Raw genomic sequence first — 13,418 nt, 5'->3', positions numbered from 1 at the left:
TTTCTTTCTTTCTTTCTTTCTTTCTTTCTTTCTTTCTTTCTTTCTTTCTTTCCTTCTTTCTTTCATTTAAAGATTTTATTTATTTATTTGATAGACAGAGATCACAAGTAGGCAGAGAGGCAGGTAGAGAGAGAGAGGGGGAAGCAGGCTCCCCACTGAGCAAAAAGCCCGATGCAGGGCTCAATCCCAGGACCCTGGGATCATGACCTGAGCCGAAGGCAGAGGCTTTAACCCACTGAGCCACCCAGGTGCCCCCTGAAGGGATTTCTAACTGATTTGCCTGCTGAATTAACTGGCTCTCTCTTCTCCATCTCTAAGAATCCTGGGTGGTGTCCAGCGCACGCTACTCCTCTTTCTGCTCTGTTCTCTCTTGTTGAATTGTAGACTTATCGCTATTCAAATTGCTTCCGAGTCTTTATGCTCATTGGTGTCGTGATATTAACATGTAATTTAATTAACTAGTGTATAAACCAATGCTGGACAAATGCAGAGAAAAGACAGATTTTACTTCTATATAAGCTTGTTTGAATGCTTGGAGGATTTTGTTCCAGGTGAGCAGCTAAAAGAATTGTTGATGAATGAGATGAGGTCAAAATCAATGAAAAAAAAAATCACAAAACCCTGGAAAGCCTGTCATACAAATTATTGGTATCTGTGAGGGTTTATTCCCATCAAAAAGAAAGGAAGAAAGGAAAAAAGGGAGGGAAGGAGAAGGGGAAGGAGGCAGGGAGGAATGAAGAGAAAGAAAAACAAGAAAGGAGGCCTTTTAAATGTCACCTACAGGAGGAAGAATCTGGAATTCTTACTACCTTTTTTCTTAGGCCATGAGACTGGCCAATAATTACACATTATACTTTGTAAATTAAAATATTTACGGTATTTTTTTCAATAATGCCCTACATGAACTGACAGCTTTAACTGATCAAAAAGTCCTCATCACATTACCTTATCCAATCAGAAGGACTCTGTGGTATACCACATACTATACACGCACACACATGCATGTTACATACACATACGATCACATGTATGATGGGTATACACGTGTAGGGATGTGCCACAATGAGAACCATGAATCTCTCAGAGTGGCTGACATACAGCTTCTTTTTATACTTCCCGAACTTTTCCAAATTCTCCACATTGAGCATGGGTACTATTACACTCAGAAACAATGTATTTTAAAATCTTACTTTCATGAAAACAACCACTCATGGATGCCTGGCCGGCTTAGTCAGTTAAGCTGCAACTCGTGATTTTGGCTCAAGTCAGGATCTCAGGGTCGTGGGATTGAGTCCTGCCTCGGGCTCTGTGCTCAGCGGGGAGTCTGCTTGAGATTCTCTCTCTCCTTCTCTGCCCCTCCCCCGCTCACTCTCTCTTTAAATTAAAAAAAAAAAAAGAATTAAAAAGCAAAAGAAAATAACCATATATTTTGATAAATATTTGATACATTGAGGTTGCGCACTTTGGAGGTGAGAAAACCCTGTGTTTACTCTCATGCCATAGGCATTGTGCTAGACTTTATTCTGCAAAGTAATTCATTAAGGGGGCCAGTTCATTTAGAAACCGGTATAATACCACTGGCAAGCCAACAAAATTGTACTTTGGCTTGGTGTCCTTAAACACTGCTATGATGTTACACAGCCCCAGTGTTCAATGATGTTTGATATTTGAATTTGGTTCTGAGTTTTCACAACTTACTTTGTGCTCTTGACACACTATTGCCTTTGCTGACTACAGTATCACCTCTGTTTCACTTTCCTCACTTGCTTATGTAGTATTTTGTTTTCTCGGAAAGAATGCGACGAGGTTGTTAAGAAAGTCTTGTACCCAGGAAAGAGTGTAAATTGTTTTTGCCCATGCCCACACATGTGTGGGTCAATTCTTTTTAATTAGTTACACCATGAATAATGAGAGCCAAGAAACTGGCTTTCCTCTTTGATTTTCCTTCATATTTTCTGTCTCTTTCTTCTTCGTCCTCTATCGCCTTGCCCTAATCCAGTTTCCCCAAGGCACTTACCACCGTTTGACATCATACACTGATCTGGGCATGACCTACTTCTTTCCCAGCAACATGAAGCCCTTGCAGACCTAGCTTTGTCTTCCTTCCTGTAGGATCTCTGGGCCCTAGAAAGTGCCTGATACCCACTAGTCATTTAATAAACCCTTGCTAAATCAATGAATTTTCAGTAGAAAGCATTGTTGCCTACGGCTTACGAACACCAATACAGTGCCTTGCTTTATTTGACAAGTGAAGCGAATGCAAATGTTATTTACAATTGTGTGGATTACGATAAATGCCATCTGATGATAAATTTGGCATTTGTGTTCACACCTTCCCATCAAAACATGCTCTGTGCCTTAAAAGCAAAGGAATAGAAAGAGGAATGAATACAAACCCCTGCCTCCTTGCAAACCAAGTTGCTAGATGCATTTCTTCCAGCGCATTTGGTCGTTCTAACCCTTTAAAAGATATGTATTCTTATTGCTAATCATCCTATGTCTGTAGTCATATTCTTTGAGTCACTCTCTGAGCTTTTGTCTTGGGAGACTTTCTGTCTGGTGACATGCCTTCTACGCCAGCCTTCTCTCCCACTGTATTGCTGTATCATTAGTTTGACCGTCCTGACTCCCTTTCCTTGCCATCCCCGCATATCTCCCACGCTGTTGCCTGTCGTTTGTGTTCCTCGTGTTCCAACACTTGCTGTGTTTTTTTCTGGGGCAGGCACACGGAAGGAGGGTGACTGTGAATCTGCGGGGGGCGCGTCAAAATGTGTGGCCTGCCAGGAAGGGGAGGAGTACATGGAAGAGAAGCATTTTTCGGATAAATGCAGAAGATGTCGAATTTGTGACGGAGAGCACGGTAAGCGTCTTAAAAATCGATCCGAAATACCAGTGTGGTACTCCAAATAAAGCCAGTTATAATACGGTCTGAAATGGGACCCACTCTGGGCTGGGTTGGCATGGAGGAAAGGACAGGAGGAGCTGGTTGGAGCAGAGCAGGAACAGGTACCGAGCACATCGCCGGTCTAGACATTAATGGGTCAAATCTAGGCATTTCTCCCAAGACGACTGAATATGAACCTGGTGAATAGGGTTCATCAGCTATAATCAAAATTGGCGGAGATTTTTTTTTTCCCACCTTGATCGGTGCTCTTGTTACAGCCAGCAAGAGCTTGGAAGGTTCTGATACAAGGACAGAGCAATCCAAGGGGTAGGTGGGATGCTTCCCCTCCCCCTGCTTTGGAGGTTGATTTTGTCCTGATCATTCCAACCAAGGACCTGAATTTTTATGCACGTCCTCTATTGTGAGAGCCCAGATTCAAATGTAACAGAAACACTCCCAGTGTCATGTGATATCAAGACATGTCTGGACATGAAACTTCTTTTTGCTCTGACTGGCTAGGTCCAGAGTAGGGCCTGATATTCTGCATTTTTTTTTTTTTTAAGATTTTGTTCATTTATTTGAGAGTGAGAGCAGGCATGAGTTGGGAGAGTGCAGAGGGAGAAAGAAAAGATACTCCCCACTGAGCGGGGAGGCCAATGCAGGGCTTGATTCCAGAGCCCTGAGATCACGATCCCAGCAGATGTCAGATGCTTCAACAAGGTGCCACTGATATTCTGCATTTCTGACAGGCTTCCGACTGAGGCCAAGGCTGCTGGTCAAACAGCCACGCCCTAAGCAGCCAGGCTCTGGAGGAACAGGGGAACTCTTTAAGCAGAAGTGGGATTGTGTTGGCTGCTGGACTGTCTGTCTACTTAAAACTCTGCTGGGATCTCTGGTTTGGCATGTAAACACTCCCCGCATTGCAAAAGGTGTGCTGATGGAAGCGGGAGATCTCCAAACCTCAGGCAGCCCCTGCTCATCAGCTGTGAGAATTAATAGTCTGCAAACTGGTTTTCTAGGGTTGGAAGTGGAGAGAAACTGTACCCGGAGCCAGAACACCAAGTGCAGATGTAAACCAAACTTTTTTTGTAACGTCTCTGAGTGCGAACATTGTACCCCATGCACCACGTAAGTTTTCATCTTTCTTTGATCATGGTGCTAGATACACCTGGACAGACCACGTCTTCCCAGGGGGAAGCAATGCTGGTCGAGAGTCCAGAATTTGGGTTCTAGTCTTACTTTGCCTCCGAGCCACTAGATAACTAGACGTCCAGTCTCCAAACATTTATCGAACACCTCCTATGTGCTTGAAACTGCACGCTGCTGAAGCTAAAAAGTGTTACAAGCAAGCCTCATTCCTGGCATCAAGGGTCCCAGGCGAGAGGCAGAGAGAGTCAAGAAAAGCAATGGTTATGGGGTCAAGAACCAGAAAAGACATGTGTCAGGCTGTTATGAGTTCTACAGAGAACCTTCCAGCTCTGCCCGACAGGGTGGGTGAAGATAGGACACATGGTGGGAGTTTTGAGACAGGAAAGAAAGAATGTTCCCAGGTGTGCCAACATGGACAGGACATTTCAGGTAGCAGAGGAGCATCTGCGGAAAGACAGATGGCCACTCCAGAGAGCAGAGTACCGCTGGAGGGTAGCAAGAAGCACCCAGGGCCAGACCACGAAGGGCCATGCCTGTTACACAGAAGAGCTTGGTTTGGACCCAAAGTTAGAAAACCTGATGGTATATCTCACTTTTCTTCTGATTAGTTGGGTGATTTTGAGCAGGTCACTGAGCCTCTCTCTCTGAGCATCCAATCCCTCCGTCAAGGGAAGCAAACGGTATTCACTTCTCATTTCTGTGAAGCATGGACTTAGTGGTGTGTGCTGGAAAGTAGCTTTTGCTCTGTAAGATATTGTGTGGTACCAATATAAACATTTAGGATTATATTCACGTGCCTCTCCTTAAACTTGTATTTTGCCTCGGGAAACGTTTAGGAGTTTACCTAGTTGACTTGAGAAGTAGGGACATGACAGGTTATGTCTTCCATTGACTAGAAATATAAAATTATGTCCAGTTCACCTAGTCTTTCCCTTCTAGCCCTCCCATAGCTGAGAGTGCCTCGTGATGACGGCAGAAGAGGGGACTGCGGGGGAGGGATAGACACACTTAAATAATAATGCTTTGGCCCATCAACAGCATGGGTTTGAACTATGTGGGTCCACTTATATGCGATTTCTTTCTACCTATAAGTATAGTACAGCACTGTAAATGTATTTTCTCTTCCTTAGGATTTTATTGTTTTTATTTATTTTTTTTAAGGAAAGAGAGAGAACATGAGCAGGGTGGGGAGGTAAGGGCAGAATGAGAGGGAGAGACACTCCTGAGCAGACTCCATGCCCAGCACAGAGCCCAGCGTAGGGCTCCATCTCCCAACCCTGAGATCGTGACCTAAGCCGAAATCAAGGGTCAAATGCTTCACTGACTCAGCCACCCAGGTGCCTCTTCCTCCTGATTTTTAAGTAACATTTTCTTTTCTCTAGCTTCCTTCATTGAAAGAATACAGTCTAGAATGCATGTAATATACGAAATGTGTTAATCGACCGTTTATGTTATCAGTAAGTCTTCTGATCAACAGCAGGCCATTAGTAGTTAAGTTTTGAGGAAGTAAAAAATTATACGAGGATATTCAGCTATGCATTGGGGGGCTGAGTGCCCCAACCCCCACATTATTCAAGAGAAAACTGTAACAATAGTTCTAAATATCTCATAATCTCAATTTAATTTTCTTCTCGCCATAAGCCTCCTTGATATTGTAATGTAATCTCCTTGTTATTGATGAGAAAACAGGCTCGGGTTGGTTAAGCGACTCACCCAAGTGCACGGAGTTAAGGAATGGGCTGAACCAGGTTGTCATTCAGTCTGGCAATCCAGCCGTCTGAAGGAAATCCCAAGGATTTTCCTCTCGAGGGTCCTGACCACCGCTTGCTGGTGAGAGGCGAAACCTCGGAGGGCTGGCTGGATAGGCTTTTTAAGCAGCATCACAGGCAAGGGCTGTTGTCCGGTCATTTTATTGTTCAGTGGGACTGTTTTGAAATAGCAGTTTATGATTTTAAGACCACAATTTACTACCAGTTTTAAATCTTTGTCTATTTCATCCTTTCTCTTATTTGTCAAGATTTGATTACTTTCCTTTAACTCTTGGTATTTTTTTTAAGATTTTATTTATTTAATTGAGAGAGAGAAAGCACAAGCAGGGGAAGGGGCTGAGGGAGAGGGAGAAGCAGACTCTGCTGAGCGCAGAGCCCAGTGTGGGACTCAATCCCAGGACCCCGGGATCATGACCAGAACTGAAGGCAGACACTTAACTGACTAAGCCACCCAGGTGCCCCAACTCTTGGTATTTTAAAACAATTACTCTTTAGGATATTTTTCATCCAACATCCAAATTATGTTATGAATTTATACCGGCTTTAGACGTTAATCTGTCAGTATTTGAGGGATGGTGTCTGCTGGAGATGCAAAGATGAATAAAATGGCCCTAGATTTAGAGTGTGTCATTGCAGATGATCAAGGAGTCAGTCCGTCTGGCTTTTTGAATTTCCTCTGTGTTTTCTTAAAGACTTTATTTATTTTGAGACACACACACACACACACACACACACACATATCCAAGTGGTGGGGGAAGGGTGCAGGCTTCTCAGAGAGAATCTCAAGCAGACTCCACGCTGAGCGCAGGAGCCGCATGTGGGGCTCGATCCCATGACCCTGAGATCATGACCTGAGCCGAAATCAAGAGTTGAACGCTTAAGTGACTGAGTCACCCAGATGCCCCTGTTAGTTTTTGTTTTCTTTTCTTTCTTTTTTTTTCTTTTAGGTGTGAACATGGAGTCCTTGAGAATTGCACACCAACCAGCAACACCAAATGTAAAGAAGGTTATTATTCCTTTTTTATGATTACATTCTCCTTTCTCTCATCCCTACTGTAAAATACGAAGAAAAGCCAGTCCCTTTTGATTCTTTGAGAGTACTCTGTTTAATCTTAAAGAGTGCTTATTTTCACATTCAATGTTATGTTTCTACCCACAGGATCCAGCTCCAGCTTTCTGTGGTTTTGTGTCCTAATCCCGATTCTAATGGGTGCGCTAATATATTGGTGTAAGTTCTTTTTTTTTTAAAAAAAGGTTTTATTTATTTATTTGACAGAGGGAGAGAGAGATCACAAGTAGGCAGAGAGGCAGGCAGAGAGAGAGGGGGAAGCAGACTCCCCACTGAGCAGAGAGCCCAATGCGGGGCTTGATCCCAGGACCCTGAGATCATGACCTGAGCCAAAGGCAGGGGCTTAACCCACTGAGCCACCCAGGTGCCCTTGTTGGTGTAAGTTCTGACTTTGTTCAAACAACTGCAGATCGAAATAACTTGGAAAGTAGTGATTCACAAGAACTCCCCTCTGTCTCCTCCCCATAAGAAAGCTCATCCCTGGTAGGTGGCCCCATGATATTGCTAAATTCCTGCCACTAAATGAACCCCAGAGAGCTGATAAGAACAAGACGATATCATCCCTTGGCTCCTGTTTTTGAGCAATCATTCTGGAGCTCAGAATGGATATTCCCATTCTCTGTATGAACAAGGGTAGGTTTTCACCCCAGCAGCAGCGGAGCCGGTCAGGGATCGGAAGGAATCCTTGCCGGCTCGTAGAGATGGCCCCCTAGAGAGCACAGGAAGCAAGGATCTTCCTGGGAAAGACTGCAGGGAACACTTGCTGAATTCACCTTCTCTGTGCCTCCTCGCCCTTGTTCAGTCAGACTCCATGGTTTTTGCCTTTTTACTGTTATTTCTCCACCTTAACTTCAAATACTGTGGCAATAGGGTTTACGCTAGGGTTACTTAGGAAAGTCAACAGGTGAGCCCAAATGGAGCATAAGCATGATGAAAAATCCCCAGAAATCACTCAGAAAACACAGAGGGGTGTCAAGTCTTAATAACTCGGAAGCATCCAATTTTCCTTCTCTGTTGGAACCCATCACTGTTTCTGCAGATCAGGTGAGGATAAAGAAGTCACCTTGCCTTCAGAGGCTAAAAATACATGCTCAGTGCTTCAACACGATCTCTGTGCTCAGAGACGTGTCCACTCCTTTTCTTTGATTTCATACTGACTTCAAGGCACACACGCACTGTGTATACTGTAGGGATTTGTGGGTGTATGCACTTGAATTTCTGAACCTTCAGTGCCAACTTTCCATATCCTGGGGCTTCTGAGTCCTGTCTCGCGCACCACCCCGCCACTGCCCCCAGTTCTATTCTGGTGACAGGGAGTAGTGGTGACCATAGGGTAAGACAAAAGCCAGCTTCAGGCTAGGCCAGCATGTGACCATTAGATGGCTTACTTACAATGGACATATCTCTAGAAGATTTGACCTCGTGGGGTGGGATTTCAGGACAAGGCTGCTTCTTGGGGTGTTGGTCACTTGAAGTTTCACTGAGTTTCTCCTTCCTTCTCCCACTTCTCTTAGTGTGAGAGTCTGTTCTCCCAGGCTTGCTGCGAGGCTGAGACCGGAGTCTGACAGAAATGTCTTTGATTTTCCAGGGAGGTTGAGAAGGCACCGGAATAAAAAGACTGAAGACCTGGAATCCAGACCCTCAAATACTGTAGGTATCGAAACAAACATCTGCTTTCTTAAGAAAATGGAGAAAGTAGTAATTCGGCTTTTTATTTGCTCCTTGTTTTAAGACCTACATTTCGTGTGAGTGCGTGTGCATGGGTTAGAGGGGCGACAAGAACGGACGAAGATTTGGTGCCCCGTTTATAGGAACACGAACAGCATGAGAATTAATTAACAAAGAGTATGAGAGAGCTAAGTGAATGTTCCTTAGTTTCCAGCAAGGCTGGAACTTTGCAGAACAACAAACTGAATAGGAAAATCATCCTTAATCACGTCACCTAGCTAATTTTATACATCAAGCTACTGATTGTACTTCCTTCAGTTTTAAGGGAGAATTTGACAATTACATTTAGAATGTCACAAATATATTTTTATTTATCTTGCTCCTTCCCTCTATTTTTTTTGGTCTCCCCCAGGAAATGATGCCAATAAAATACGCAGGTAAGTCTTCTATCATTGTATTTCCCAGGGATGGCTTCCTTGGGAGTTAACAGGCCAATTTCAGAGTGAAATAATGTTGCTAATTTCAGTGACATGTGGGGTCTTGCTGTTCCTTGAGCTTATAGCTCACTCTGCTCACTGTCAAGGGTGTATCAGACAGTGTGTTTGAATGTATAACTAATACTCATCGTTAGGAAAAAATCAGGTAGCACTGAAACGCTGTAGTCTGAGGCTTAAGAGAATTTTCCTTCACAAACAGATATATTATAGAACTCCTGCTTAAATTGATTTCCCCAAACCAAATAAACTGATCTGTAGACTTGGTTATTACTGGTATATTCCTGGCCCTGGTGTCTTCCACGATTCTATGCAGTTCTGCTTCTCTCTGCCTGTGAGTCAGAGAGAAGATCACAAAGTCTTTGCCTGCCTTTTAGGTTTGTGGGTCATCGATCATCAGATCCATAAAGAACATTGGAGATGATCTTTTCCAACCCTCTTATTTTATAGACGAGAAAAGAAGATAGAGCTATGTCATAGATCTTGCCCATGTCATGGCGCAAATTACTGGTGACCTAGGAGGGGTTAGGGTTAGAACTTGATGGGAAGGGAGGGGGGGTTCTGTTTTCATTTTCCCCGACCAGTCTTTCAATCTCTAGGACTTAACCAGTATTCTTACTACTATTAGAAGAGAAATAAACATAGTTTTCAGAATTAGAATTTCATTTAGAAAAACAAATCTTCAGAGACTGTCTTCTATTTTCAGACGTCGACCTGAATACCTATATAACTACTATTGCTGAACAAATGAAAATAACTGAAGTCAGAGAATTTGTTCGGAAGAATGGTATCAACGAAGCCAAGATAGATGAAATTAAGAATGATAACCTCCAAGACACAGCAGAACAAAAAGTCCAACTGCTGCGTAATTGGTACCAAGTCCACGGGAGGAAAGATGCTTATTACAATTTACTTACAGGCCTCAGAAAAGCCCATCTTTGTGAACTAGCAGAGAGAATTCAAGAAATAATCCAGAAGGACAGTACTAGCTAACTTGAAAATGGAAACTTCAAACTATGAAAAGAAAAGATAAAGCTGGGCCAAAAGCAGAAAGAATGTAGTATAACTCAGTCCTGAGCAGATACAAGTCGATAGAAAGAAAAATTAGGGTTTTAGTAAGTTCTTACTAGCTGTGGACTGTGAACATTGCTTGGCTTTTTATAGCGTGTGCGTTTCATTTGTTAGATTTGTAGAGCTAGCATGTTTACAGGTTCTGAGGCTCTCAGGATTCTGACCTCAAGGATGTTGGGAAGACAGAAATGGTTCAAAGTAAATTCAGTGTCACATGAAGAGTACAAGTTGTGTGCAAAGGACAGAAGATTAGGAACACACTCTAGTATCTCAGGGGAGGGTGTGGGTATGACGGCATCGGTGTGTGTGAAAACAAATGTCTGCGGGCAGATTGACTCCATTCCACGAATCAGCAGGAGCTGTGACTTTCGGTTGCCATGTCTCGATCACTGGAAAGCCTCCTTGGTCTCTGCATTAGCTCTCCGGCTCCGCGACGACTCTAGAGACGGTACTATTTTTGTGAATTTTGCAACTCCAGAGGAGAGGACCTGAAACAAGTTTGCATGCACCTCTGAATAAAGAATTTGATAAGGGTCTATCTCAAAGATCTTTGCACAGATTATTGACATTTCGGTGTGAAATATTTCAGTTTTGAAGTCACTCACGAAATGCAGACTTGACTTCTAAGGCTTGAATATTTTCTACTCGAATGCCGTTTTACCGGATCGAGATAATCTCCTTATTTCTCAGGTGTCTGGACATTTTCATCAGGAAAGTACTTCTGGGGTGTTGTTGCCTCTCCGTTTTCTCTCTGATATGTATCTTGACTGTACACCCTCACACCCAAAAGTACTGCGTGAGAAACACCTCATGATCCCCTAAAACCATGGCTGCCTGTAGAAACTGCTAGCCTGTTTTGGGGAGACTAACTGCTCTTCCGGAAGGTAGCTCTGTGATGTATCAGGAACCCACAAACCCACCAAAGTCTTATTTTGTCCTGTTCCTCACAAAGTGCTCAGTCACTCCCTTTGTGTCCTCTGACTACAAATGCCATTCGTACACAGTAAGGGTGAAATCGTTTTCAGGTTTTAGGGTTGTCTCTTGTGATTCCCGGTCGCTTCGGAGGCAAACAAACCCCTCTCCCTACTGCTCCTTCCTCACTTTTCCATTTAAACACTTCCAGAAGTTTGTATTAAATATGGAGCTTAATAAATACTATTTATATTTATATGGATGTACACGGAAGCATGCTCCAAACTAACACAAACATTTAGAACTACCTAAAGAACTTCTGTTGTTGGAAGATATTTTTTCCTTACGTTTGGAAATATAAAATATTTAATTAAAATCACGTTTCGGACATTTATGATTATGTCTTTTCTGGTAGGGCCTTGTTTTTTGTTTTTGATTCCCTGTTCTGTAACGACAGCTTAATGTAAACTGTTTATGAATCTCGAATTCTCTCTTGGGTCTCTCAGAAAGTACCTCCTTTGTAAAGTCCTCTCAGTAGTTACATAATTCCCACCATTGGTTGTTCTGGCCAAGAACACCTCTCCCAAATAGCACATAATTATTCGTCGTGGCAGGATACATTACAAGAGGATTATATGTTGGGCTGTGAATGTGCATAAGAAAGTCACTATTTCAAAGGTCAGGTTTTATTGGTAAGAAAGCTAAATGGGGATTTTGAAAAATGTTCTTTCCTGCATACTTTCCATTCTGGCTACTTTGTGACCACTGGACTACCTCTCTCTCTCTCTCTTTTAAAAGATTTTATTTATTTATTTATTTGACAGAGAGAGAGAGAGAGATCACAAGTAGGCAGAGAGAGAGGGGGAAGCAGGCTTCCTGATGAGCAGAGAGCCCGATGTGGGGCTCGATCCCAGGACCCTGAGACCATGACCTGAGCCAAAAGCAGAGGCCCAGCCCACTGAGCCACCCAGGCACTTCTCCCTCTTTTTTTTAATTTAAAACTTTAAAAAGATTTTATTTATTTATTTGAGAAAGAGAAAGAGCATCAGCAGTGGGGAGGGCAGAGGGAGAAGGACAATCTGGCTCCCTGCTGAGTGGGGAGCCTATCCTGGGGCTCAATCCCAGGACCCCGAGATCATGACCTGAGCTGAAGTCAGTTGCTTAACTGACTGAGCCACCCAGTTGCCCCAAATTTAATTTTAATAATAAATTCTATTTAGCCTATTATTCCTGAAGCATTCTCATTTGAAGGTGTAACCATTATAAAAGTACTAATGAGGTAGCTTACATTCATTTTTTTCATACAAAGGCCTTCCAAATCTGGTATGTATCTTATTTATATGAAAAGGCACATCTCAGTTTGGACAAGTCAACCATTTCGAGGGTTCGATAGCTACCTATGGCTAGTGCTCTTGTATTAGATAGCTCAGGTCATATCTCTGTGAGGGCAGATTGAAAAGCCCTTGACCCCATGGCTGGTCTAGTCCTGCTACTTCCTGGGTCTCTGCGTCAAGGTCTCTTCGTTTTTGTTTTGATTGACCTGAATGGTGACATCTTCCATCCCTATGGAATGAGGATTTTAGGAATTATGCTATTTACAGTGCCCAGTACTTGGTCTTTGCCCAGCTCTTGGAGACTTAACCCTTCCTGTGCATGCAGTGATTAGCCTAAGACTCCAGAGAACCATGGTACAGATCTCCAGGGCCCTTGTTTCTACATAGCTCCTTTTTTTCCAGCGCCCGATACCGTCAGGCCAGCCAGCAGCCTCCTGAGCTCTAGTCTCTGCTCCTCAACTCAAGAAGTGACTGTGTTCTGCTTTCGGTGTCCTCCAGGGCTGGAGAGTGCCCCGGACAGAAATTCTGAGCCCTCAAAGGGCTCACCCCATCAGACTTGGGGCCACCTGTTGTCCAGTTTTCTAGTTGTAGACAGACAGCAGAAGGGCAAGTCTGAGCCTCGTTAGCCTTCGCGGCCAGAAGCGGAAGCCTCCCTTTGCAAGGTGAAGTCCAGTTAGCATCACGTGCCCACTCAGTGAGTCCCAGCCAAGAGCTCTGGGTTCCTTTGGGAGAGAGGGGGAAGCTGGAAAGGTCCTTGGTGTTGGTGTGACGGCTCTTTGCCCCAGGGTCTCAACCCAGCATGACTGCTCACACGTCCACAATCACGGGAGCCATGTTTCCAAGTCTGACATGATCCCTCGGTTCCAAATCACTCTCATTCGGGTGAACCTGGTCTGGTCCTCTCTGGGGTGGGCATCCTGGTTAAGAGTGTCAGTCACGTGCCGCAGAGAGCAGGTTTTTTAGAAGGAGAGGTCAGACCGTAGGGCAAGCCTTGCTTACTCAGAGACGATCTGCCATGTGCATGGAGTTCGCTTGCGTCTGATTGCATCAGACCCTTCTTTACTGTTG

The 13,418-nt window shown here is 43.8% G+C and overlaps 1 protein-coding gene across 1 annotated transcript in view; it reads left to right on the top strand.

The window, feature by feature from the left end:
* The window catches only part of LOC111144883 (Fas cell surface death receptor), a 17,960-nt gene extending 6,575 nt beyond the window's left edge, over positions 1-11,385 (top strand). Inside the window, exons 3-9 of the mRNA XM_022499466.1 lie at positions 2,723-2,860; positions 3,904-4,012; positions 6,750-6,808; positions 6,962-7,030; positions 8,460-8,521; positions 8,952-8,976; positions 9,740-11,385. Of these exons, the coding sequence (XP_022355174.1) occupies positions 2,723-2,860; positions 3,904-4,012; positions 6,750-6,808; positions 6,962-7,030; positions 8,460-8,521; positions 8,952-8,976; positions 9,740-10,026 (749 nt within the window). The 3' untranslated portion in view covers positions 10,027-11,385. The remainder of the gene's footprint in view (positions 1-2,722; positions 2,861-3,903; positions 4,013-6,749; positions 6,809-6,961; positions 7,031-8,459; positions 8,522-8,951; positions 8,977-9,739) is intronic.
* The last annotated feature ends 2,033 nt before the right edge of the window (positions 11,386-13,418 follow it).

Source organism: Enhydra lutris, unplaced genomic scaffold (assembly GCF_002288905.1).
Source record: "Enhydra lutris kenyoni isolate GAN:26980312 unplaced genomic scaffold, ASM228890v2 scaffoldscaffold12, whole genome shotgun sequence".
In the NCBI taxonomy this organism is placed as follows: Eukaryota; Metazoa; Chordata; class Mammalia; order Carnivora; family Mustelidae; genus Enhydra; species Enhydra lutris.
The sequence above is the reverse complement of the archived record's forward strand: the minus strand, read 5'-3'. Positions and strand labels throughout refer to the sequence as shown.